The sequence below is a fragment of the Coturnix japonica genome, chromosome 5 (genome assembly GCF_001577835.2).
Source record: "Coturnix japonica isolate 7356 chromosome 5, Coturnix japonica 2.1, whole genome shotgun sequence".
Taxonomy (NCBI): Eukaryota; Metazoa; Chordata; class Aves; order Galliformes; family Phasianidae; genus Coturnix; species Coturnix japonica.
In genome coordinates this window covers 24,576,084-24,603,763 of record NC_029520.1, presented here as the reverse complement: position 1 = coordinate 24,603,763, position 27,680 = coordinate 24,576,084, and the positions used below count along the sequence as shown (strand labels likewise).

The window sequence follows — 27,680 nt, the reverse complement described above, 5'->3', positions numbered from 1 at the left end:
GAAGCGAGGGCGGCGGGACGGGAACGGCGAGAGCGGCGGGGATGGGGATGAGAAGGGGACGGGAGGGCGAGGCGGCTCCCGGGCTGCAGAGGGGCGAGTAGAGCCGGGGCCGCGGTGAGGCCCCGAGCCGCGCGGGGCTGTCCGGGGGGCGGCCGTGCCCGCTGCGGGCGGCCGGAGGCGGGGGCGGGCGGGGGCGGGCGCCCCGCGGGCGCGGGGAGGAGGAGGAGGAGCGGCGGCCGCCGGAGGATGGGAGCGAGCGGCGGAGCCGGGCAGCGGCGCGGGGGCACGGGCGGCGGCGGCGGCTCGGCGGGCGCCGCGGCATCGCCCGCGTAGGGCGGCGCGGGAGGCGGCGGCGCCGCGGCCATGGAGAGGGCGAGCCCGGCGGCGGGGAAGCTGAACGCCGGCGGCCGCGGGGCGGGCGATGGGCACGGGCACGGCCCCGCGGGGGGCAGCCAGCAGCCGCGGGCGGCGGCGGCGGCGGGCGGCGCGGAGCCGGGCGAGCTGATCGGGAGGGCGCTGGATTTCAAGAGCGAAGGGGCGCAGTGCTACAAGGACAAGAAATTCCGGGAGGCCATCGGCAAGTACCACCGCGCCCTGCTGGAGCTCAAGGCGCTGCTGCTGAGCCGGGAGCCGGGCGGGCAGCGCCCTGCCAACGCCGCCGCGGGCGGGCTGAGCGAGGAGCAGCGGCAGGCGGTGGAGGCCATCGAGGTCGACTGCTACAACAGCCTGGCAGGTCAGATGGCCGCGGGGCGCCGGGACCCCCGGCCGCGCGTCCCTTCCCCCGCGTCGTGCCCCCACCCCACAGCGCTTTTAGTTCGGCACCCGGGCGCTGTTCGTGGCCCCCCGTTCCCCTCCCGGCCCTCCCGGTGCTGCCGCAGGCCCCAGCGGTGCGAAAGCGGCGCCCGGAGCGCGGAGCCGTGCCGCTGCCCCGCAGCCACGGGCGTCCTGCGGTCCGGTGCCCCCGCCGCAACGTAAAGCCGGTCCTGTAAGCGGCGGCACGGCGGGGAGCCTCCCTCACCGCGACCGAGGCCAAGCAGGGGAAGGGGTCGGGTGCTGCTGCGGTAGCTCCGAATAGCGCCGGGTATCAAAGGCGTTTTCTGGCCCCTACGCTATAAAAGTTGAAGGCAAATATAGCGCTGGCTTTTCGCTAGGCGCCAGTCGCAGCTGCGGCCAGCAGACGTGGGCTCATCCCTCCCATCTGCTCGGGAGAGGTGCTGCGGGAAGATGGAGGGGAGGGCCGGGGATCGGCGCACTTTGAGGTCTCGTTCTGAAGTCCCTGCCGAGGAGCTGCGCCCGAGCACGAGCTGCGGGATCAGGGGTCAGTTCTGCTCCCAGGAAACACATGGATGTTTTCTTTCCGAGCCCAAAAGCATCCCTAAAACAAAAACTTGCGGCCACGTACGTAGAGGGTAGGGAAGGTTTGTAACCTCAACGAGGTGCGCAAAATGACAAAACTGATAAAGCTGTGCTGTTCTCGGAAGGATGAAGGGTCACTCACTACCCTTCATATCCTTGGGGAGAAAATGGTGAAAATCAGGACACTGGCGTGTCAGCTGTCCCCACCGCCTGGCTCCTGGCTTTCTAGACACTTGGCGAGCTTTGGTTCCTGTTGTCCAGGGCTAAAAAAAGAGGCAGAATAAAGCAAACAGGGTTTGAAACATCGAGCCAGAACCTTCTCCTGCCTTATCCACGCCAATCTGTTACGCTCAGCGTGCCTTTTGGGATGGAGCGGAAGGCAAGGCACGGTTTAGCCCCCATTTATCACATTCATAGATATTCCTCCTTCAAAAGCCTGTCGAAATCGCGGGGAGGGAGAGGCAGGTGAGATTCCAGAGCGATAGCATAATTGCACAGCTGTAATTTTGCCTCTCGCGGAATTCCTGTCCACGGGTTTATTAAAACCCACTGTATGTGGCAGGGCTGGTTGAGATGAGTGCAGTTAGTTATACAGAGCCCATCGTACTACAAACAGTTCCGCACCGAGCATCTGTGGGTTTGCAGATGTGCTCCCAGGGACACCTCTGTAGCTGTCAGTGCTGAGGCACAGCGGGGACACGGCAGCAGGGCTGGGCTGACCCACCACCGTGGCACTTTGCTGCACTCACAAGTTGTGCTCGCTGGAGATGTGCACGGTGCCTGCAGGGTCCTCCTGCACCGTGGTCGTTGTCCATTTATTTGCTGTTTCTGGTTTCTGCAGGGAATTTCTTTCAGTGCTGATTGTATTTGATGCTGTCAGCGGTTAGCAGGCTGACGTGAGAAACCTGCTCCATCTTTAGCCTAGATTTGAACAGATTTTACCTAAATTTAACTGGTGTGAACACAAGAGGAGATGACAACAGTTAACCCTGAAGGTGCAGGCAGTGCTTTCCCTGGGGTAACATGGCAGCAGGTCAGGGTGCCCTTTTGCTCACAGCATTATTTGTTTTCAGGAGATGGACAGCAAAGAGCAGAGAGAAGGAATTTGTCCTGGAGACACTGAGCTGGGTGTGTTGCGCTGCCTGAAGGAAGTGCCCCTGTTGGAGAGGGGAGCGTGCAGCTGAACAAACTGCAGTGCTGCTCCTCCCGGCACAGCCCCTGAGCTCCCACTTAGCAGGAGGATCTGTGAATTAGAGTCTGTAGGGAAGAAGAGGGGTGGGAGGGAGCTCCTCCAGAACTGTCATAACAGTTAGTACACCTTCCTAATAGAAACCTCACGAGGTGCAGCAGCGGGGCTGTGTGCTGTAAGGGAGTGGTGCAGTAGGAGCCAGCAGATCCGCTGCACAGTGTGCTCTGGCACCAGTGCCTGATGTTGGAGTTATTGGACGCGGGGAAGAGAGGAGACGCAGGGCGCCCTGCTTCTGAGCATTGACTGGGTGCCTCGAGCTGTTTTTAAAATAAATAAATCTGCATTGCATAGTGCAGAGAGCATAACAGCCATGCATGTTAATTCTAGAGAAGGCAGTTTTTCACTTAGCTCTGATGTGTACCCGATAGCATTAGCAGCTGTCATCTGAGTGTCCTTATTATCGAGTTCCTTCAGCACCTCCGCTTGCTCTCCAAGCTCAGCAGTTAGGAAGCCCACTTTGGTTTTGCACTGTTTTCACGCGGCCAGAACACATTCACCTGTCAGAGATGTTTTGCATGGTAAGTATAGATGTGCACACCTAATTACTTAGAGCCAGACAGAGGAGCACATCAGCTATGGTTATAATGCACTTAGCCAAATAAGGGGGTAAGAAATACACACCCAAAGGGGATTTGGGACATTCGGATGGGTGAAGGCTGTGCCCACAAACAGTACGACTGGGGTTGGTTTGTATTTAAATCTGAGTGATTACGTAAGAGCATGTGGGCCAGCGGTGAACTGTTGTCAGTGCATTTATTGCTTTGCAGAATGTGAAGTCACAGATTCACGTAGAGCACCTTCAACAGGCAGTTCTTATACTGCAGGGCAGGGCGGCTATGAGCTGGGCTGCAGGGCCAGCCCCAAGAGCTTCACCTGAAAGAGACTCACCCCTCATTTGCACAACCCAGATGAGAGCCCTTTGTTTTGGCCTATGTCTGGTAAATGTTACTGGACACAAGGGCAGCAGCATGGTCAGGGCTCCCAGAAATCACTGCGGTAGGCAAAGAAAAATCCTACCAGCAACGCACAGCCTTGCAGAATGAATGCCAGGCTGTGAGGCAAACAGTCATTTCTTTATGACTCACTGACGGTCTCTGACCTTGAGGAAGTCACTTGACCTCCTTTTGCTTCTCTCAGCCCATTTGAAAAATAAAGAACAGGAGCCACAATCCAGTCCTGGTGGTGCATTCAACCGAGTTTTCCCAAGTCAGTGGTTTGTATTCTTTGAAAATAAAAATGAATGTAGGAACAATGCCTGCAGAAAAACAAGCTGGCCAAATACCACTCGTGTCCTGGTCTCCTTTCCACTCATATAACATCTTGTGCGTAGTCAAAACTAAAATGCCTTTTGAACCACAAGTAGGTAGGGAGCATCTACCTGCTACAAATGCAACCGCTATCCCCATCAAATGCAACAAGAATTTATTCCAGCATTACTGCCCAAAGGTTTCAAAGGATCTGCCCAAAAGAATCTCTGCAGAGAGGTGTTAAGTTCCTGTCCTTCTAAAGCAGCAAAATGCACAGAGTAAGCATAGTTTTAAGCTTTGTCGTGAGGGAACATTGCAGTGTGATAAGCAAACCTCTGTTGATTTTCCCAAGCACGCAGAAACACTGGAGCTAATCTTGGCAGGAAAAGCAGAACCAGAGACAGAATGAAGGACGAGGAGTGATGCTGGGAGATGTGAATGTTCCATTCTGCCTCTCTGCGCTGACCAGTTGTATTAGCCTCACCAAACTTTCATTCTTTGAGTCTCAGTGTATACATCCGCATTGATGACCTCTTGGGAGTGCTGGAATGCTTTGTGAATTACATGAATGTCAATTAAATGTAATGTGTTCATCTCCATTTAAGTACGCTTATTTTAGTAAAGGAGTCCAGCCAAGAGGGCACACGTACCTGCAGACTGTTACAAAGCATAACCATCCAAGCTGGGTCTCAGCCTGGACAGCAAGTACAGCCTTCAGAGAGTAGTCCCTTTGAGACAAGGGGCCTTAATCTAAGTGAAAATACTACTATGTATGAGAAAAGATGCTAAAACTTGTCCTCACTGACACTCACTATGTCTCCTCAAAAGGAACCTCTACTAAAATTCCACCCCAGTATATTGCAACTAACAAGTACAGACTCTACCAGGGCACATTGCTGTGGGTGTTAAAGCAGCCTTGGATTGTTGCTTGATGTGAAGGTTTTTTTTACATGCTGCATCAACAACAACAAAAAAGCTTGGTAAGGATTCCATGCAGTGGGAAAAAGAGAGAGCAGCAAATGTGAGCAGGATGTGGCTGCTTTTTCACTGAGGTGGGAGTTTCCTGACACTTTTAGTTTAGATGCATTTGCCCAACCAGAGCGATGGGAACGGCTGTTGTACAGGCCTGGCACAGTCCTTGTTTCACAAAGGTGCAGTCAAAGCAGAGAATGAATACAAGTGACTGAGGCATTGTAGTGATAGGCCCAAAGCCCAACATGTATTTAAATAAGTGGGATTTTAAGCCATTGCCATGAATTATTCTATACAAATCCTGTGCATTTACCTGTTCGCTTTTACTTTGGAGAACAAACTTCTCCCTGCTCAGGCACTGTGAGGGTGAGATGGGAAGTGCTCTCCAGTTTAAATATATCTGACAGCACCTCTCTTGCTGAGGCAGGAAACGTGTTTTTCTCTCTTTACATCACTCTTCTTCCCAAGCTTTTTCAAAACTTGAGGATGTGGTGGTGGCAGGTGTTCTTGTAGCTGCTTCTACCAGATGCCCAGTTGCCTTGTCCCTGCTGATCTCATCCCAATGTGCTGCTAAGGTGCAGAGCCCTTTGCCAGGCTGCCCTGAGGAGCTGCAGTTCTGGTGAGCTGAGATGTGTCCAAGGCTAACTACAGCTCACCATAGGAGGTGAAGCAGGAGGCATCAAAAAATGACACAGCTTTTTCTGGCACACAGAGCTGTGGTTAATTTGTTTACCTAAAGACTGCAGATTGTTCTCCTCCTTGAGGTGTGTGTTGATTTGCTTTCTGTGAGGTCTGTAGTAGCACCTCCTCCCAGCTTTACTCCATCCTCTTCTGAAATGCTGTCCTGGAGTCCCACAGTGAGTCGCAGTGAGTCACAGCCTCTTCCTCCTCCCCACATTTCTGTCAGTGATGCTCTGGAGATGGTTCAGGTGGTTCAACAAAGCCACGTGTGAAAACCAAAGCTGGTTCTCAACCTATTGCTAAAAACATCCATGAACTCCATGGTTACCTTCTTTTATGGGAGCTGGGCCACCTTTCCATAGCTCAGCAGGTGGAGCATCCTTCTTTTCTTCCTGTTAGTTGGGTTTAAACCTAGAAATTTCCAACCCAACTCCAGACTTGCTTCTCCAGTCGTTCTTCTAGAAATGCCTATCAGTTCAGCAGCACGTCCCCATCAGTGTCCTGTGAGCAGAATGACCGATGCTCCAAGTAAGGAGGGCTGTCAGAGGATCTCATATTAGGATTTAAAGATAAGCTCTAATGCACACCCAATAAAAGAGATTGCTTTAAGGAAAGAAATAGCAAAAGAAAACGGTAAAAATAAAATTGGAGGTCTAAGTGTTGCCAGGTCCCACTTTCTTCCTGACAATAGCATGCAAATGAAGAAACAAAACTTAAGAAAGAGGAACTACATGACAAGATTTTGGGAAAATTTACTGGCTATTTATTTTGTTCTGTGTTCTCTAACCTCACAGGTGAGAAATGGTGATATAAAAAGAATGTAGCTGTATATTATAGAATACATAAGATATAGCTGTTTGTTAATCTTGATTTGAGCTTACCTGGATAACCATACCAGTGACTAAAACTGAGGGTTAAAAATGTTTTGAAGAAGAGTCAATGTTAACTATCGTTAACTAAGAAGTTGTTACTAACAGCCGCTCAGGAATCTGTCTCCTTTTGTTCATTTCTGCACTGCATCTTGGATGGAAAACAGTAAACACAAGACATTGATAGATGAATGCAGGTAAATCTTGTGGTGGCTTGGAGCGTTTCTATTCCTTTTTTCTTTAACAAGGACAGTAGAGTCAGTGCAGTTTCTGGAAGCTTCGCTGGAATTGCTAGAGGTAGCTTCAGCTGGGGCAGGCTCACGTGAGGTGGGAGGAGGTAGGAAGGCACGTAGCTGGCCCTGCTCCTGTACACCCGCCCAGGTGGTTGTGCTGTGCTCAGCGGCTCAGGAAGGTGGGGTTGGAGCAGAGAGGTCCCACCTGAGCATAACCATTCTGAGATTACGACCGTGCTGGAAATCACCCTGACACAACTCATGGAGTGAATTAGGCACACTCACGTTTTCTCTCTACAATAACCCATGGCAGAAGGGACAGCTGGGAGCAATGATTTTATCTGTCATAACTTGATGTGCCAGAGCTCATCTGTTATTATCCATAGGCAACAGCTAATGTCATGGTCTGTACTTCAAAATCCACTCCATTCTCCTCACTCTGAAATTCTTGACACACCATCACCCTGAGGCTTATAGGCTGGATAGCACCATCTGCTTCTCCTTGGCTTAGTCCCATGTACCCAGTTTTCCCATCATGTCTCTCAGCTCAGGAGTCAGGGCTGTTCACACAGTCAGTGCCCTTCCTACTTGTGTCCTTCTGCTCGCCCTCCTGGTTACAACTTTTTGACCCCACAGGCAAATTTCTGATACTTTCCAGGCCCTGTCCCCATTTTGTCAGTGAGGTTCTCTCGTCCTTTGTGTTCACAGGTTCTGCCTCACAGTGTCTTGATGCACTTGATTCCTCAGAGCTGATTTTACTTGTGGTATGTTAGTTCAGACCAGATCTTTTCTCCTTTCCTGGTTCTCTTTAAAACCCATCTCTGCTGCGACACCTTCTCCAGTACATCCATTTTCAACAGGTAAAAGCTCAGCCTTGCTAGGGCAAGTTCTTTTTCTCACCACTGCTCTGCATTCTCTTTCTTACTTTAACAGGAGCACTGTCTGTTGCGTTTCCTTGCTGCCAGTTTAGGGGGCTGTCATGAAGATTGTTCTGCATCAATGACAGCAGCACCTCCTTTCATATCGGAGTGGCAGCAGCAAAACTCTGCTAATCTAGCCGTCGATCTAGTTTCCTAGGAGCTGCTGGAAAGGAGCAGCTGGGTCAGCCAGCAAAGAGCCACCAAACTAGTTTTCATCAGATTTTGATTCTGAAGCTCCTGTGATGCCCTGATTACAACTGTCAGTTTTCATGCCCCTGGTGTTAAGCTGGCCTGGCCACATCAGAGTCTAAATGGTTTGTTTCCTACTTGAGGAAACTCAAGTGAGGTATCTACCTTGCCAGAAGTCATTTTGTTCTGTAAAGCAAGAGGGACGAATTCCCTCTTGGTGGAACCTAATCATGCAGTGGTGGAGATTCGCTACCTGCCTCATGCATCTTTAAGGCTTAGCTTGACGTGCATGGCCTGATTTCAGCTCAGCTCAGCTCAATACATTTATCTTAGGCTTGAAAGACTGTTTTCGACTCTGAGCAGCAGAATTGTTTGCTGCTACCTGAAGCAGATGGAGGGGAAAGCAGAAAATAAGTGCTAGTACATCCTTGTCCTGCACACTCCCCAGTCTGGTGTGTGGGAGAAGAAATTTACTCCTGAAAGCAAATTCAAGGCAGAGGAGGTGTCTGGACTTGAAAATTTATGTTAGACCCTTAACGCTTCCTTTGGCTATTCCTGGGCTGGTGTGACTAACCAACATCTACCTCCAGTGTGCTGCACTATCCCTACAGTCACCATCTAACCCACTAATTCACCCTGACAGGAAAAGCATCTTCATGAAATACAGAACAATCTTTCAGCCAACTGCAAAGAAGCTGTGAGAGTTAGCATTCCTCTCCCCCACTCCTGCTCCCTCTCTGGGAGTGGACAGGAAGACCTGTGTTTCTTTCATTCTTTGAGGTAATAGGTGGGCTCCTTGCAATAGTCTCTCTCAAACATGAGCTACTTGGGGAGGCCATCAGTTAATATTGCAAAAGCAGAAGCGTGAAGAAAGGAGTCTGTTACTGTAGGATGACATAAGTCAGCACTAGTTATACCTATTGCTCTGCCACAGCACCTTTTTTTGGTCGCTTATTTCCAGATGAATAAATGAGATCCTCCATCCCATGCCTCTAGCGATGATTCTCTCATCAAACAGCACGGTGCAGAGTTAAGCCTCAACAACTTCTTCAGTCCCCATATTTTTTTTAATGCTAGCATAATTCAAATCCCAGATTACCAGCCTCTTAAATGATTTGCAGTGATTAATTGCTCAAGACGCAGTAGTGCATTCATGTTGCAAAGAAACCAGAGCAGCATAAGATCCTCACCTACTCTGGAAGCACAAAGAAAATACACTCCTTTTCCTTTATACATTCCCTGTCTATTGTGATGGGGGCTCAGACTGTGGCAGATCAGGAGCTTTGCTCATGGGGCGGAGGGTAAATTAAATTAATAGATGAATGCAAAGTAAATTTTTAAACTCAGGGCTGATTAACTTGAAGCACGGTGCCAGAAGGTATCATGGAGTTAAAGAACCGAATAAGGTTGGAAAAGAAGGCTGAGACACAGAACTAATCAGAACATGCGATGCTGTATTAGATAGGCAAAAAACTGTAAAGCAAATATTACATTTTCATGCTTGATAACCACTGCTAACTGGTTGGGATTTATGAATAAACCCCTGAGATTTTAATTTCCCTTTCCATGTCTGTGTCACATAAATGACTCAGTCGTCCTGTGACCAGCCAGCATATTCACATCCTTTTCCTCTTGGGCTGTTTCCACCTCACGAGCTCACAAATTCAAGCATAAATTCTTGCCTCGAGTCCAAAGAGCACAATTTTAAGTTTTACATTACCAGTCTCCATCCCAAATAAATTTAACACCATCCACTGGGTCATGTAGGTCTTTTCATACAACATCATCATCCTTTTTACTATACCTTCTGACTTCACAGTGTGAGTAGAGCACTCCTACAAAAGCACTAAGGCTCAATAATGAAATGACTTCCTGAGACATTCCACTAGCAATCTCTATTAGTAGACATATACACATGTGAGCAGAACCCACTTCAACTTGGTTAGCCATCATATGGTTCTCAGTATATCCTCGTGTCCCCTAGTGTAAGCAAAAGGGTACACGGTCAGGACAGAGAACTGACTGGCCTGGCCTTGTACAGTGATTCCTGTGTTGCTGGTGTCTGAAAACAAGCTCCTTACTTGGGGTGGAAGTTCCACTCCATACAGTTCTGATCAGACACACTCTACCTACTCTATTCTTCCACTGCCAGCCATGTGCTGCTCAGACATGGATTACGAAAAGCTTGGGAACAATCTGGGATCTTTACCTGAAGCACTTTGCTACAACTTATATTAAAGAGCAGGCATCTGATTAGAACACCAACCAGTGCTCCCGCACAGTTCAAACCCTGGCTTTCTCAGGCAAATAATGCACTGAATCATCACTCTAGTCTTTAGTTTATTTGTTTTCAGCCTGATTTCCAGAGGAAATGAGTCATAAGCAGGCATGTTTGCCGTGGTTGGCCTGTCAGACCCCTCTCAATAACTTTCCAACCTGTCGCCTATCCGGATTTGATGGAGCGGCAGTTATCTCAAATGCACTATGTTTACAGTACAAACAGAGGGCAAGAAAGAGATGAGGACACTAGAGGCCCAACCACACAGAGAGGTGAAGCTTCACCTCAGCTTGCACTGGCAGGCAGAGCCCAGCCAGGTGGCACATCCCAACAGAGCCAGCTGTGCTCACAAACCACTTTTCTTTGTACATTTGTTCTGTGCAATTTTAAGGAAAACAAAGTTTTCAGAGCTTTGATTTTTACCTCTCGCTCTTCAGTTTGTTAGAAAACAGTCGACTTGGGCGTCCTCTGCCTCTGATTGTGCCCCTTCTTGTTCTCTCTATCCCTCCCACAGAGGCCATAAAGGCTGCTTTCTGTTTCAGAACCTCATTAAAATGCAAAGGCTTTGGGCTACGCATGTGATTGGGCTGTTATTTTAATGAAGGAAATGTGCCTCCACATTCAACCTCTCCTTGCCAGTAAGGTTTCTCAGCTAGGGATCTCAGGAGGGATCGAACTGAAAAAAGAAGGCAAAAAAAAGCATTTTAGTCTCTATCAATTGTATGAAGGCTGCTCCAAAAGTAATACCTCCTGTTTTATTATGTTCACCTGGGATGTCGGAGGTGGACATTGGTGGTACGGCAGTAGAGGTTGAACCCACCCTCTGGTATTCCATTACATGTTGTTGCTGTGTGACAGATGGCAGCAGAGGGCCAGTCTGACAAAATAGCAACTGACATGGAAGCACGGATAAAGCAAAGGTGTGTCAGCAAGTTCCCCCGTGCGGAAAAAAAATGGCACCCACTGCCATTCATTGATGCTTTCTGAACATTTATGGAAACCAAACAGTGAATGTGAGCACTGGTGCGTTTCAGCAGTGGCGACAGCAGAAGATAAGACACGTTCCGGATGGCCATTCACAGCTGTCACACCATGAAGTAAAGAGTGTCTCAATCAGCTCATCTACATGAATTGGCAGATTATGGCCAGAGAACTGTGTACAGAACTGAATGCTTCAATGCATTGGAAATGGTGCTGACAGCACTGGAATATCTCAAGGTTTGCACCAGGTGGATCCCACAAATGCTCACATAAGAACAGAAACATTTTCCTAGCCATGATGCCATCATAGCAGCTGTGAAACAATGGCTCACTCCAGTGATGCAGATTTTTATGAGCACAGCATGCAGCTTCTTGTCCATCACTAGCAAAAATTCGTAGGTAACAGCAGTGACTATGCTGAAAAATAGTGTTTCGTAGCTAAGAATTTACTTTATCAGCATTATTGTGCTCTCTGTATCAGTTGTAGTTTCCAAGGAAATAATTAGGAGGCATTAATATCAGAGTGGCCTGCATACATGGTCTGAAGGCAAAAAGGCAGTGGCCTCAGACAGCCTGCTTCCAGCCCTTCCTTAGCAGATTCTGCAGTTGTCTGTTTCCCCGTGTCCTGGGAGGTAAGGTGAGCTGTGTCTCAGCACCGCAGGGCACAGCACACAGGTGCTGTGCAGCCACATTTCCCAGCCCTGCTATGGCACAGGATGGAGCATTAGCTCTCAGCCCAAATTAAACGTGCCACAGTAAGCTGAGCCTGAGGCAGTTGCGGCATACGCAATTGTCAGCAACCTCATTTGAGAACCTTCAAGCTGCACCAGCTGCATTTCACACCCCTGCTGTCAGCTGTTTATTCAGCAAACCACACCTAGCAAAGGAGGCTTTCCCATGCAGCAAAGAAGGCACCTTGAGATCTATCAATCCCTCCATAGATTCTCCATACTTAAAGAAATACCCTCCTTGCCTCAGTGGGGTTTACAAAAGCCCCTTTCTACTAAGGTCTTAATTTCATTATGTAGTAGTTCTTGTAGTTTACTCTGTTAAGAGTCATAAAACATTTGATTGCACATGTTAGAGCCGGACAGCTGTTGAACTCCAGGCACTCACCAGATGGTTGTCACCATCTGATATTGCTGATATCTGATAAAATCGTGTGTACTTTTCCCTTGTGAAAACAACCAGATTCCTCCAGTGGAAGGCAATATCAATAGAAGGCCAAAGGAGGAAAGGATATGAAGTGAAGACCACACAGCAGTTGAGAGTGCAAAGCAATGCAAGGTGAAATACATGGAAAAACAAACAAGGAAGGAGTGGTGAAATAAATAGCAACTCGAACAGCAAAACTGAAGGTCAAACATATCTAAACTCATGTTGACTGGACTAGACTGTACTAGATGAGTCCTGATTCTAAAAGATACAGACAGGCCAAGGATTACTAGATAAATGTAAAGTCAGAGCGAAGGAAACCTCCAGGGAATGTAACCTGGCAGATCAACAATAAATGCCTTGGCAAAAACAAACAAGGGATTCCCATCTCTCCTCATGTGGCTGCTGGAGGAGGAAGTACTTACAGAGATTATAGAATGAAGTGATCTAGGCATTAATAGCTGACTGAAGCTCTTGTCTAGGTATCAAAAGCTGATTGAAGTTCTTGTCCCACCAGTGGTTTTCTAGGATCTTGCTCCTACATCTCCTGGCTGGGAAAATCAAAGGCACAGAGATTAGAAGATGCAATATGAAGATGATCTCTGTTTTGATTGAATAAAGATTTGCTGATTGACAACTGGGCATAGATTTTGAGTGCTTCAGAAAGCGTTCCTTGTTTGCCTGACATCTAGGTTTTAACTACTACCAGCTAAGAATTTTCAGTAAATCTTAGGTGTTAATTTGAAGGACCAGTAACTACAGGAACAGGTAGGTCCAAATACTCCTCTCAAAACAGAAGGTATGAGGATCAGATGTCATTCACACCTGCTGTTACTAAGTGCTAATGTATTCAGAAGTCTAGCTTGGAGGGTGTCACAGCAACCTCCTTCCATAGAACCTTCTGAATGAGTGGGCTGTCACTGGGAGAACCAAGTTTGTGCTCCAATTGTGACAGCACAATCAGTAACTGAATTGCAGACAGAAATTGAGACTCAAGCACAGTGCAGGGGTACAGGTGATGCATGTTCCAGGTAACTTTTATACAAACTATTCTTACACGCTGTCAAAGCTAAGATCCTTCACAACTTCTCTGAGCAGTCTACTACAGTGTTTATCTTCCCAGTATTAGGAAGTTCTTCCCAGTCAGAATCTTTCCTGCTAAAATTTAAGCTCTCTTCTTACTTTATGAATACAAGAACTGATTGTATCGTGATTATAACCTGCTTCACATGACAGAGCTTTTTTCTCTTTACACATGTGAGCATTGTAAGGCTGTTTTCCTTCAATGTCTCCTTTAAGGCTTGTACTCTGTCCCTTCTGTACCAGTTGTTATTGCTGGTGTTCCCCTGCAGTTTATATCCACATTTTTTTGCAAGATTGTTATCCAGGATTAGACATATTACTGATGTTTCTTGCAGACTTCCTTTTACACATGCTGGTGTGCATTTTTTCCTCATTAATGCTATTGCCTTGTTGACAGATGTGATGTGGGTCGCCCCCTAGATCAGTTTCTGCAGAACTGTCCTTCAGACAGCTGGTTTCCCCCATACCACTGCAGGGTGTTTTGTTTTCTGCCTAATTTTAGCACCTTTCACCAGCCCCTTCCAGACTGCATCCTGTTTTTGTTTTGACACTGCTCCAGTCTGGGGGTGCTTTGGTCTTCTAGCCCTGCCTTCCGATACACCCCAGCATCTCCTCACATCTTGGCATTACCTGAAAATTCACAAGGTGTTCTGCAGGCTGTCATTTAGATCTTTATTGAAAATAACAAATACCATGGGATCTAGGAGAGATCAGTGCAGAACCTTACTTAATATTGCCTTCCTCTTCAATAACAAAGTTAAGTCTATTCATTTAGACCGCTCTCCTTCAATTTGCTTGAGAAAACGTCACTAAAATTTGTCATTTGACTAGTATAAAAGCCAAGATATGTAACATCCACTGTTTCTCCTTTATCTTCAAGATTGATTGCCCTATCGCAGACTGAAATTAAACTGATTTGTTCTGACAGCTCACATTAGCTGTTACTTATCTCACTGTTATCAGCCCTGTGCTTTCCAAACCCCTAGAAGGGATGGCGGTAGGTGGAGTCCTAGGGTGGGCTGCAAGCCACAAAAATCCAGATGCAACAGGCTCAGCAGCTCCTTGGAGAGCTGCTAGATGCCTTTTAGTGCATATGATGGTGGAAACATCGGCGTTCTTTAGTCACTAAGGTCTCTCTTCTGAATTGTAGTAGTCCATGTTCTGGTCCTTCTCCTGGAAGAGGTAGGAAGTACTCAGGAGCAGCAGAGAACTAAAGAAGACCATGCTCAGCAATGAAAGGAAAGCATGGTCTAGAAAGCAGAAAGGGAAGGAACAATTGGCATCTGTCTATGAGTTGAGAGTCAGGCTAAGAAGAGGAAGGCAGCTTGGATGAGGTGACTCTTTGGGCTCTCCAAACATTTGTTGATCTACAGCTCATTTAGCACGAATCCCTCTTTACTGAGAGAAACAGCCTGTCATACAGCTTGGATTTTAATTATCCACACATTTTCTTGCAAGCAGAAACATACGGGTATATTTAGGGCTTTGTGGTACCTGGAGATGAATAAGTGAGAACCATAGACTGGAAAGTTGTATTGTCATTCTCATATTCCCTTCTCACCCCATTAAGGGTGTTCAGGAACTAGGAGTCAGCTGATCAGATTATTGCCAGACATTATCAAGCTGTCTATAATTAGTTTCTTATTGGTGAGAAGCCAGAAAATCCTCTTTGTTTGCAAGCTTGGACTATAGAGAAAAGAGAAACATTTAATGGAAGAGATTGTCTGGAAACCGTAGATTCTAATTAGCATCTCAGCCCTGTAGTGAAACCGTATGCATCATTTCTCTGAAAAAGATGCTGCTAAATATCCTCTTTGGAGGAACACTGGGTTGTATTCTTGAACAGCACAGCACACATGGGCTTGGTGCAGATATGAATGCTTAACAACCTGCTCTGTTCTCTCAGCATAGGTTTCGTATGTTCCCTCATATACTACTTCTTTCAGTGCCAGTCAGGATCAAAAGTTTAACACAGGTTAGAGATTGGGCTGTGCCATCCACATGTTACTTATGCAGCTTCACATTCAAGATCACTTACTTTGATTTCAGAGAAGTTTAAGTCAAAGTAATCCAACAATCCAGATCAGTCTAGTTCTTAGTGGGCTGCATGCTGAAATCACTGTAGCTTCATTCCAAGGTTACTGTCAATCTCAGATAACCCTTTACATTTTCAGCATCATCCTACAAAAGACATGTTATCCAGTATTAGAATTTAGTTGTAATCTGAATTACTAACACATGGCTGAAAATTTCAATGTCATTTAGTAACAGTATCCTCTTTAATTCCTCCAGTGGACACGATACAGCCCATGTACTTTTATGAACAATGGTTACACAGACCGCCATGCACAAAGATGGATACATCCAACAGTGGTATGAATAGAAGATTGCTGTCTATTCCAAAACATTCTTGTTTCTTTTTTGATCTGATTTTTCTCTAGTTATGTTCCAATATTCTTTCTTCTTAAGCACAAATCAAACCAAGACTTATCACTGTCATGTTTTTTCTGAGGAAGAGCACCCCCATGAAAGATGCTGAGCCTTCTCAAGTAAGAGAAGTATTATGAGACTCCCATAGTCTTCCCTATTTGAGTTCTATATGCAACAGGCAGACAAAACCTGTTCAGCAATACATCCAAGGTCTTAATCATGTCAGAATAAAACCCTGAAGTGATTATATCAAAGCATCAACCGCGCATTGTCTAAAAGAGAACAAGAATATGTTCCATCTCTCTGTGATTTAAACAGATTTTAAGTGAGTTGTTGGCTGCTATACTTAGGGTGAGATCATGTCAGAAAGTAAAGCATTTTGCAGACTTTAATCATGGTTATTTCTGGGAATGACACTGTGAGTTTGTGAAATACACATTGAGTTTGTAGTGGTTGGAGTACCTAGCACTTGCTAAGAAGTAATAATCCACGCTTAGGCTGTTAAACTCCAGTGGTAGAATCAAGAATAAATGCAGTAAAGAAGAAATATCCACATCAGGCTTGAGCAGTAATGGGTTTAGTAGCTACTTCTCTCTGCTCTGCAGCCAGCCCAGTTGATACACACTTGCTTGGTTTTTTGGTCCATTCTGAACCAGCAGATGTTGCAGAACAGTTGTTTGTCCTGCTTGTCCTTCATCGAAAACTCAAAGAGAACAAAAATGGACTCACTGGGGTTTTTTATTTGTTTGCTTGTTTTTTGGAAGTCAAATCTTGGTTTTTAGTCTAAGGAGTAGAAGTTATTTGGATTCAGACTCTCGTATGGGTGTCTGAGAATGGTTCGGCCACAGGGCGAACTATTAGCTCTTGCATAGGACACCTGCTCTTGTCTCTAGAGGATATTTGCAAAGGCCAGCTTTCAGGCATTGCAGATCAGTATTCCTCAGCGAGGACAGTGAACAGAAAAAGATGATTCAGAGCAAGAATGCAAAGGTGGGTAATTTGTCTGCTAGAGGACCTGCTGTCATGCAGGGAGACTAGTCACCTGTGCTTGAATTACAGCTATGTACATGCTCCTCCTGGTACTCAGGCTGGGTTGTTCTGTGACTTTATGTCCTCAGCACCTTGTCCCAAACTTATCTCCACTTCTGAGCCCAGTCTTTGCCTCCTCAGCAGAATTCACTTACCCACTCATACACCCTTTTCTGCACCCCCACAGTTCTCCCCCCTCACAGCTCTCAGCCCGTCTCCTTGCCTTGCCAGCATCAGTCTCTATGTCTTTATCATAAGACAGTTTATCTCTGCTTTATTTCCAGCTTCTGCAATTCTTTCTTCTCATTACCAGTGAGCTAATAAGAGATGTCTCCTATTCTCTTAAGTTCCCAAATCCCTTCTGTTTCCTAGAGTGGATTATGTCCAATTTAGACAAAATATTAAAAATTTAGGTACCAAAATCTAAGGCACCTCTGTCTGAGTACAATACAACCATACTCTATTGGTTTTATTTTCAGAAGGTTATTGGTTGGCCAGCTCCATAATACCCCAGGGATAACAGAAGGCACCTGCTTGACACAAATGATATCTGCCAGATTTCAGATTGCAAAGCCAAATGATGAGAGGACATGAGACAAATCCAAAGAGACAGTCAGCAGAGACCTTTAACAAGGGGAAAATAAGATGTGTTTCTCTAATCTGCTTTTCAAAAATACCTGAACAGTTTTGGCTGACATTTCCCAAAAAGCAGACATTACATATGGAATATTTTAGAACAAAAACTTACAAGAGCAACAAAGTTATAAGCAGGTGATTCACATCTACGATGGAAGCAAAGCAAACTAAAGCAATAGTATCAGCTTACCTGGGTGACAGCAAACTGCAGACAGGGCTGGACTTTGTGAAATATGAATTGAAAGCCGAGACATTCCTGAAGGGCCAAATCATTTTCATCCCCTGGAAAAGGTGCAAATTCCTGTTTTGAGTAACATAACAGCACTGAGCTGAAGGAGGATGCCACAGGGTAGGAATCTGCTAATGGCCTGCGCAGTAATTTGGCTTACTTTTCCATAACATGGATAGGTTTTGAGCCTTGCCTGCAGTAGGAATTTGGCCACTGGGTTAAAACTGGCTGGGAGAATGCTCTGGCATGCAGACTTACCCGTTGGCAAAACTTTCCAGGTATACAAGGCTTTTCATATTGTTGTTCAAAATCTCCATGTTAAAACCCATACATCTCACTTGCAGCCTTAGTACTTGACTCAGCCAAAATTTGAAGTCAAAAGCTGAGGCCAAATGGAGCTATTTGTATAACCTGCAGTGGTTTGCAAGTAGGAGAGGTTTCTCTGATGACATGCTAACCTACAGCATTTTGTGTTGAACTTCACTTTGAGGGCTCAGAGAACAGCTATAAAGCGATGAAAAGCTTTGTTTGGTTTTGTTGTACCAAGAAACTCCAGACTCTTCTTTATGCAGGCTATTAAAGAGGAGATGGAATGAATTTATCAGTTTCAGCGTATTGATGCAAGGAGCAAACACAAGCTGTTCAGGGTAGCAGACAAAGGTGTAACAGAAATCAGTTACTAGGAGTTGAAGCTAAACAACCCCCTGCCATGGACAGGGCTGTCACTCACCAGCTCAGGCTGCCCAGGATCCCATCCAGCCTGGCCTTGCACACCTCCAGCTTCTCTGAGCAGCCTGTTCCAGTGCTTTGACACACTCTGAGGGGAAAAAAAAATCCTCATAATATCTCAGCTAAAACTCCTTATTTTAGTTTAAAATAGTTTCTCCCTGTCCTATCACTATCAGGCCATGTACAAGTCGGTCTCCCTCCCACTTATAAGCTGTCTTCAAGTACTGGAACATCATAACAAGGTCTCTCTGCAACCTTCTCCAGGCTGAACAATCCCAACTGCCTCAGCCTGCCTTTGTAGGAGAGGTGCTCCATGACCATATTTGCAGCCCTCCACCAGACTCGATCCAACAGCTCCACACCTCTCTTGTGCTGGGGCCCCACACCTGGACATGGTACTCCAACTGGGGCCTCATAAAGACAGAACAGGGGGATTACCCCCTCCTTTTCCCTATGGTGACTACACTGTTAACCTTCTGGGCTGCAAACTGCTGGTTTGCATTGCGTTTTTCATCCACCAGAACCCCCAAGTCTTTCCACACAAGGCTGCTCTCAAGGAGTTCTTCTCCCAGACACACACTGAGGTGAAGTGAAACATCCTAATTCCTGAGCTGTGAGTTCAACCGATGCTGCTTTACAGTGATGAGACCCACAGAAACTGACTACAACTGTAGGTTTGCATCTGCCCGTGAAGGGCACCTTTTGAATTGCCAGATTGCTATTAGAGATGATGCTGTGTGGGGCTGAGCCCATTCACTTTCAAGAAGGATCCAGATAAACCTGCCTTGATGCGTGAGCTCTGTTCCTCAGAAGGATTCACTGGGGGGCCTATTAAGAACAGAGAAGGAGAGCGAAGATGTGTTTTTATGTGGTAAACAAACACTTCTAGCCAGAAATACACATGTCTGTTTGGGAAGATGACATTTCAAAACAATTCCCCCCTGACTGAATGATGCAGGAATACAAAGGTGCCACGTCTCTTCCATTTTTGAAAGCCGAATTACTAACAGACTCAATATTTGCATTGAATCACAATCCATTAAGGTCATTCCAGTGCACAAGAGCTAAAAGCACGCACCTCTAAATATTTATAAGCGAGGTTCTCCCTCCAGGTTCATTTACAACAGCCACTTCCAACGTTGGTGCTCCAAATGGCCATCTCCTGCAGCATAACTGTTTCCTGCACATCCATCTGCTCATTTTGTTCCGATAAACACGCATCTCTCCTGCTAGCCATGTGGTAATGACTTTTCCCAGCCATATGCATAGTTACTAACGCTGCCTTGCAGAATCTTTACTGTGAACACGAGCCACAGAAAGAACCCAGCTAGATCTCTGGAAGTACATTTCAGCTTATCAATTAGCAGGATTTAGAATAGTTTTCTTTTAAACTAATCCACAAAGCAAGTCCAATACAGAATTACTGAGTTAATATGCCTGTCACCTCCAGAGTAACTTCTATGACAATAGTTGGAAATACCAAGTAGTAAGCAAACAGCCAGAAATCCCCCATCTAGTTGCTCCGCAAGGCAGTTTCCCAGGGCATGAAAGATTGGATCGGTGTGCAGAGAGCTGCTGCCACTGCTGTATGTGCTACCTGGGCAGCAGACTAACAAAGCAATCCAGTTTCCAGGGCTGTGAAGCCAGCAGGAAATTTACACTCTCTTTTCTTTTTTTTCTTTTTTAATAGCTTTAAAAAAAATAAAAAAATAAAGAAAAACAGAGCACAGTCATTTCAAGCTCCATTAGAAACAGAGTGAGAAAATTCAACATTTGACAAATAGGAAGGGACAAATTCTGGATGAGGAAATGCTACCAAGCTTTTAGAGATGTATGGGTTTTTCTTTCTTAACTAGCAATCATTAGGAAGCAGTCAGATGCCTTTCTAGTATCTATGCACTTCCACGTCAGGGCTGCTAAAATACATAGAAAGTCCATCACTAAAGCAAATGGGACAAAGATCTGATTAGTAAATAACATGCCACTCGGCCAAACAGACCAGTAGTGGGACAAGTTTAGCACTCACTCAGTGCATCTGTACCATAGATTCTCTACAGGCCAAAGGCTGTTTATAATCATTTCCAGTTATCTATTTGAACTTCAAACATATACTTGGGTTAGAAGCGCATTCCATCCACATTAACTGAAGATAGGCTCAGACTAATCTAGGTTGCAAAGAATCTCTGGAGATCGTCTAGGCCACTCTCCTGTCCATGGAATATGAAGTGTGTTACAGAGAAGGTGCAGGGCTTACTTAAGGGATGCAGCAGAAGGGAGATCTAGAACTGAGTCATTTTCCTGATCCAGCATTGAATTACCTCGGTCACAGTTACTGCACAAAAAATGAAGTCTGGCTGTTTGTTGGTACCACATGAACAGTGATGTCTTGGATTTCCAGGAGCAGTGAGTCTCCTTGCCAATGAGGCACTGAGTAACACCACCTGTTAGGGGAAATTTCTCCCCATGCCCTGGCACTTGACAGTGCCAGCCTCTGAACTGATCCTTGCAGCAGCATCCTGCCTTCCTTCCCCTTCTCTCCTCCCCAGATCATGTCATTCCCAAACTTGCCTTGAGTTGTAGCACCAGAAGAGCTTGTGGACAGAACAGCTCTCTTCATTTCCTGTAGATTTATGGCTTCAGTGTGTCCTGTTCTCATCGGTGGTCCCCAAGACCATCTTAATGCCCAGTAAGCCAAAAGAAACCAAGCCCAGAGTGAGCGCTACAGTAAGCCCAGAGTGGCAGTCAGCTCCCCCTAGTTGTGGGAAACTCGCTGTGGGGATTTTCTTCAGCTCCCTGACATTTCTACATCAGTTGCCCTTCAGCACTGAGCCCTCAGTAGGCTGTTTCCTCACTGTTGTGTACCTTTCCATTAGGAAGCCAGGAGAACTGACCTCTGGTGCTGAACCTTTTGTTACAGTACTTAGCAAAAAGCACGCAGCCTAGCACATTTTTCCTCCCATTATAATTCCAGGTGCCCCTGCTTTACTAAGTGCATTCCAACAGAGCAGGGCTCCTCATTGCTTCCTACAGAAAAAAACTATATAGGACCTCCTGCATAAAAGACATTACATTATTAATTCTGCATCCTTGGACCATTAAGACCGATATCTAACCTAATTTAGTTCCTTTTGCTCCCTCTTATCAGATCATTATTTTTTTACCTCCTTTTCTGTACTGTTCCAAGCCCTGTTCCTCAGCTGAGGAATGATTCTGCTCCAAGCTAAGCCAGTCACTACCACAAGATCACGTGGAGCTCTGGCTCCAGGGGGATGTTTATGTTTTCACTCTTCCCCTAAGCCCCCAGAACAAACAACCTAATCTGTCTGAAACTGCAGAAATAGAAACGCTGGTATTTAAATGGTGAACAATTGGATTTGGCAAACAATGTGTTCGACTGCACCCTTTCTGAATCACAAGTCTGAGTCACTGCCCTCACCTAGGCTACTCTTTTTGCCTGTGCAGATTGCAGGAGCAGCAATGCAGCCTAATGCTCTTCTCTCTCTCTCCCCATGCCCTGCAGCCTGCCTGCTCCAGGCCGAGCTGGTGAACTACGAGCGTGTCAAGGAGTACTGCCTGAAGGTGCTGCAGAAAGAAGGAGAGAACTTCAAGGCACTCTACCGGTCGGGAGTTGCATTTTACCACCTGGGTGACTACAACAAGGCACTCTACTACTTGAAAGAGGCAAGATCCCGCCAGCCAACAGGTATGGAAAGGAGCAATGTGACTTTACATGGAAATCCTTTGCATTTCTTTTCACAAGACTTGGTCCCTATCTGACTGTATTGATTTCCACAGGGATGGGCACGACTCATTGTATCCTTAGCCTTGCTTCAAGGATTCTCCCCTGTTCAAGTATCTGCCATCCACATGTCCAAAACCAAAATAATTAATATGAGAAACATACTCATTATTTACCCAAACAGCCTAAGCTAGTTGGACCAGCCACCCATATGCCGGCCTACCTGAAATCAGAAGGGGGCAGATGGCCCCAGTGCAGAGATGGTGCTTTTATTTTTCAGTCTTGATAATGAGATAAAAAGCACACTTGTTCAAACCATTTCCATGAAGAGACTTGAAGGAAAATTAAAGGACCACAGGAAAGTCAAACAGAAGCCATGTGCAAGGGAAACCCCAGAGAGCAGCTTTTCCACTCACACCTGTGAGCACAGAGTGAAAGCTGGGTGTGGAACAGGAGTGAGTACAGTGGTGCTGGTGTGCCTTGGGCCAGAGGAAGCAACAGTGGTAGTGAGAGGTGGCTGTGTGCAGTGTCCTGGTCCTGCTGGGCTCTTGCAGTGGCAGTGTCCTGAAGGAGCACTGGGATCCCACTCCCCTTCCACTTCTTGTACAGGGGCCCAGTCCCATCTGCCATGCCTGGCCCCAGGCTCTGGGCAGCCTGACAGCACAGCTGCACACCCCACACTACTGAGCAAATGTGCTTAAGAGCTCAGTTTAGCCTATTTACAGTGTGCCCTTCTGCTTTCAGCCCATGCCAGAATCAGGGAATAGGGAAGCCTGTGTAAAGAACATAGGAAAATAAGAAATTATCTTAACCTTGAGGTTCTGATAAGGCTCAGACATGAAGAAGTCTTTCTAGCTGAACCACTTTTTAAAATCTGAATTGTTGTTCTTTTTTCCCCTCTGAGAAATACTATTTATTTGGCATCTCTCATTCCTTCTTGAAGTAAAAACTAATGTATTCAACAGCAACAGCTCCAAATACCACTACTTGCTGCAGAGACATACCAGAAACTGTCCCCAAAGACCCTTAATGTATACAAAAAACAGTTCTGGCCTACAGCTCTGCATCATACTTTTCCCTTTTACCCTCAGACTGAGGCCATTGTTGCACTGTTTTATTTATTATTATTGAGAACTTGCAGGGTATTCAAGGGGAAAGAAGTGAATACATACAGTAAAAAAGGATGAGGCTGCTAGAGCAGTAGGAACCAGGTGATGCTATCAAGAAATGTTATTACGTGACCTGGAATAACTCAATGTCTCCATCTGCAAAACGTGATCATTTCTTTTGTCTGATGTTCCACCAAGGTTGCTGGTAAAGCACTTGGTTATCATTACAGCCCCCCTTTCCCTCCCCCCCCTTTTCCCCTTCCCTTCTCTCTCAAATAGAACAGTTTTTGGCACAAATCATTGACTCTCTTCAGTGGGGGAATTTTAAATGGCAAAGAGGAATTAGCGAGCAGAGGGTTTTACACGTCTGCCAGCATAACAGATCCCTTATAGGTGTTCACTGTCCCCTGGGTTTGTCCTGATTTCTTGTGCTACCTCCAAAGAAAAAGATAAAAATACAAAAGCAGATTATATAAATAGTATGAGATAACCGTATAATGCTTCTTACTAAGAAATTGCTTTACATCTGTAAATCAGATGCACATCACAAGTTGAACTTTGATATAACAGACTTGGCATACACCTTACCTTCAAGCAGTGCCCAACTTCTTCCCGCCCATCTGGTCACACCATAAAGGTGACCACTGACCAGGGATGCAAAAGGACCACAGGTTGGCTGGGAACACCAGACACCCATAGTTAGTCTGCCAGCCCTACAGTACTCAGGTCAGAGGGCCTGTGCACCAGGCCAGCTTCCTATGCTACACAGAAGTAGCTGGCCTTAATGCTCAGGACTCCGGGCCTGGGAGCAAAAACAATGCCTGCCCCAGAAGTACACAACCAGCCCTGAAGCTACAGGGAGAAACAACACAGCAAAAAGGCTGATGGCACAGCCTAAGAGCCAAGAGAGCCACTCCTACTGCAGCATCACCATCTTTCGGTGTGAGCCTGACCAGGCTGCCCTTACCTGTCAGTACTTCCTCACTGAGAAGCACCAGAACCTTCTGCTCATTAACACTTAATTTTGAAATACCCCTACATACAGAGTGAGAGTAGCGCAGTATTATTTAAAGGAAAAGAAAAGGCTCCATTTTTTTCCACAAGCAAAGTACTACTCATTACTCCTCTCCAGTAAAGCAGTAGCCCTCAAAGGAGAAACAAAACACATCTCTACCTGCCAGCAATTTTTTTTAGCTATCTTGCAATTAGATTTGTTCCCACCCCTTGTCACCTGCATCTTATTTTGCCCCTGGCTCTCTATGTGTGTTGTAATCTCCCAGGTGATGAGGCTGTGCTGTCAGTACCTATCTACCTCCCTTACCCCTAGGCCAAAGGTACCTGGCAGCCTGCTGTTACTACTCATTGCTGAGACCCACCTCCACCTGTGCCAGGCACAGAATCCTGCAGGCTAAGGCAGGTGTGAGTTCCTAATGTGCCTTCACCTGTGCTAGGCTGACCTCTGTGCAGCCCAATAGAGAGGATGGTTACCTGTGTCACCATCAGGTGCTAGGAGGGCAGATCAGGCAGAGTGAAGGGTGGCCAAACACTCAGGGCTACTCCCTCAGCTGAACTGCTCCACTTCTGGAGGCTGTGCAACTGAAACTACTTCTGCGTTTTTTAAAAGGCTGCTTTAAAATCAGTTAGGCTGCTTCTCCTTGCCTAACACAAGTGACAGCAGAGCTCCTTTCTTCACTGAGATTCCCTGAGTGGGACATGTAGCTAAATCACTGAATTCTATCCTCTGAACTGACTTGGGTGATGCTGATGAGCCAGCAGAAGGCTTTGCCCAGAGCCCCACCTCACCAGAGGTGGCTTGGAAGGTCACAACAGCATTGCTGCAACATGTAGAGAGCTCTGTGTAAAGAGAAGCTGAACCATCTCCCACGGCCTCCACTTGAGCTGATGGGCACAACAGAGGTGCCCCCCTCCCTATTTTAAAGGAAACTTTGCACCCACAACTCCTTCAGTGGGTGCAGTACCTGCACTTGCTAGCACCTGTCATGGTACCAGTAATGTGCTCATCTCTTCAGAGGCTCAAGCACTTCTCCTTTCCCTGCTGGCACAGGGCATGTTGCTGTTTGGATGAGGAAGAGATGAGATTGCTCTCTCACTGTGGGCAGAGTGGATGCAATGTGCTTCAGATTGATTTCTGAAGCTGTAATAATTTATAATGGACAAAGCTGGCCCTGGTTGGCCTTCTGAGTACAGCTGTGAGCAAAGGACCGTTTTTAAATTAATACATAAGTGAAAACAGTTATTTTTTTATGCTTGCTTGCTTTTGATATCACACACCATTTGGTACTATGCAGATGCCAGGCTCTTGTGATAGTAAATCAACGTGACTGGAGACTGGAGTGACCTTGGCTGCACGAGCATGAGGTCTTTTGAAGACATGCCTGTGCAAATCAACCTGTGCCTTGAGTGAACGGCAAAACTTGTGTGCTGTATGCACTGTGCTAGTGCAACAAAATACTGTGAGGAAAAAGATGGCTTAAAACTTGCACAGGGATCTCACAGCTCTCTATGCAGATAAAACAGTGTTTCTATGCCTGTTTGGTTAGAGGGTTTGGTTCAGAGCCCCTTCCCACTGGAGCTGTTCCTCAGGCAGTGCCGGAGCCCAGAATGGGAGATGCACCACAGATGAGAGCTGTGGTGTGTCTGTCCTTCACAGGAAGTTGTAACTGCTGTATGTGTATGTGTTTGCTCTCTCCCTGCAGATACCAATGTCATACGATATATTCAGCTGACAGAGATGAAGCTCAGCAGATGTTCCCAGAGAGAGAAAGAAGCCTTGTGAAGAAGGAGCCGCTTCAGCTGAAGTGCCCAAAGGGGAACATTTCCTTCCCAGAAGCCCATTTGGTGGATTTTCTTGTTTGCTCTGCCTCATCCCCATCTCCTCATCCACCCACTCTCCCTTGCTCTTCATTGAATCTTGGTTTTGAGAAAAGAGACTTAGACGCTGGGTATGGCTGCAGCAATTACCATTGCCAACCACAGTAATACCCCTTCCCCATGGCAGGAGAGCACAATGGCTACAGCCAGCCTTGTTCCAAGACAGTGTCACACACCTGGAGGAGACAATGTGGGGGGACCTCTCTGGTCCCGAGCTGACTGCTACTACCTGTAGGGAAGCAATCCCCAGACAACTCCTTTCTGACCAGACAAGCTGGAGACAAACAGTTTCTACTCTGAGTGATCGATGGAGCTTAGAAGAGCTAAGAAACCAAGAGACCGCTGGTGATTTCACAGGGGACAGCAAATGCCTTTTTACCATCAGCTCCCCCTGCCTGCTTCTCCAGTGTGTGCTATCAGTCTCCATTGAGAGCTCACATGCTCCCAGTACAATTCCAGTGAAACTGTTTCTAAACATCCTCTAAATGAAAGCACAGAGCACCCTACAATACCCCCAAAGCTGTCCCAGTGCCAGAGGAGAAGGTCGTGGGGTACCACAGAAGGCTGTATAGACTGTAAGTGTGGTGTACAGTATGAGGGAAAAACTGTGAAATAATTCATTAAAGGCAAATAAAAATTATTAATAGGCAACAAGTCCAGGCATTCCTTTTAGAAGGGACTTGTGGGTTTCCCGTATCCAGACAGGCAACATCATCTGGTGGGGTTTGCTTGGGGTGGGGGACAGGGACGTCTCCATTCATGTACCAGCTCTGCCAATGCCTTGCTGTGTGGTCTTAGGCAAGTCACTTAGCCTCTCTGTGCCTCAGTTTCCCCATCTGTACACTGGGGATAATAATACTTCCCTACCTCGCAGGGGTGTTGTGAGGATTTACTAGTTCATGTTTGTAAGTATAGTGATGTACAGTGCTAAGTATTACTAGTACATTGGATTGAGGTCTTGATTCTCCCACCTTGTGTTGGTGCTTCCTGTGTCCTCTTTCTTTCTTTTTTAGCAGAACATGGTGCCAACAAACAGGGCAGGACCAACAACTTTGGAAGCCATTTCAGCTGCCCAGAGGGTCTTTTAGACCTACTGCAGCAGTCTGATCACTTCTGTGAGTTCAGTCTCCTTGGCTAAAGGGTTCTTTTCTGGAGCTGCCAGTAATGGGATCATTAAGTGCCACACACACATCTCCAATGGGGCTGCCCCACTGCACTGGGCCACAGGAAATCACTCCTAGCTACAGGATGAACACGTGCTCTTATCCTGTGGTGGGCAGTGCAGTCTGTGTGCCCCAAGATAGCCTGCTCAGCACTTAGATAAATGTGCAAACTCAAACACAGAGAGCAGAAATCTGAACACACCGAGTTCTGTTGAGTGCTGCGTGCTCTGGTCCTATTGGATGTGGTATTTGCAAACAGTGGGCTAATCTCACATTCCAGCAGCAATATCTTGCAACAGTTTTTTTTTTTACAGCCAAAACTTGAAACAGTTGCTAGAGAAAATCAAGGGAAAAGGCAAATCTGTATCACTGTCTGAAAAAAAATGAAGCTGTGTTCTTTAGTTCAAGGATACATCAGGCCCACACTGGGGGTGGGGAAGAGACAGAATGACGTCTAAGTCTCTGAGGTAAGATGGACCTATGTCAGCTGTGTGAAACATATTACCTGGGA

The 27,680-nt window shown here is 46.5% G+C and overlaps 1 protein-coding gene and 1 long non-coding RNA gene across 3 annotated transcripts; one reads left to right on the top strand and one right to left on the bottom strand.

Moving 5' to 3' along the window:
- Positions 1-326: 326 nt before the first annotated feature.
- On the top strand, positions 327-26,976 carry TTC9 (tetratricopeptide repeat domain 9). Of its 2 annotated transcripts, XM_015864644.2 has the most exons (4): positions 327-733; positions 15,506-15,586; positions 21,787-21,969; positions 25,832-26,976. In XM_015864644.2, exons 1-4 carry the CDS (start codon positions 364-366, stop codon positions 25,909-25,911), a joined length of 714 nt encoding a protein of 237 aa, XP_015720130.1. In that variant the 5' UTR covers positions 327-363; the 3' UTR covers positions 25,912-26,976. The 2 variants fall into 2 exon arrangements, with proteins under 2 accessions (XP_015720130.1, XP_015720131.1); XM_015864645.2 differs by lacking the exon at positions 15,506-15,586.
- Positions 10,574-17,674, bottom strand: LOC107314884. Its single transcript, XR_004307319.1, has 4 exons — positions 17,499-17,674; positions 12,956-15,394; positions 12,556-12,681; positions 10,574-10,670 (listed from the first exon to the last, which is right to left on the bottom strand). It is a non-coding gene; the product is annotated as an uncharacterized LOC107314884 (long non-coding RNA).
- Positions 26,977-27,680: the final 704 nt, after the last annotated feature.

What these genes read in the sequence shown, in the direction of transcription:
- TTC9 (XM_015864644.2), top strand. Translation starts at nt 364, where the DNA reads ATGGAGAGGGCGAGCCCGGCGGCGGGGAAGCTGAACGCCGGCGGCCGC. An exon ending in GATGGATACATCCAACAGTG is followed by an intron (nt 15,587 to 21,786) that starts GTATGAATAGAA and finishes CATGCCCTGCAG; the next exon opens with CCTGCCTGCTCCAGGCCGAG. An exon ending in AAGATCCCGCCAGCCAACAG is followed by an intron (nt 21,970 to 25,831) that starts GTATGGAAAGGA and finishes CTCTCCCTGCAG; the next exon opens with ATACCAATGTCATACGATAT.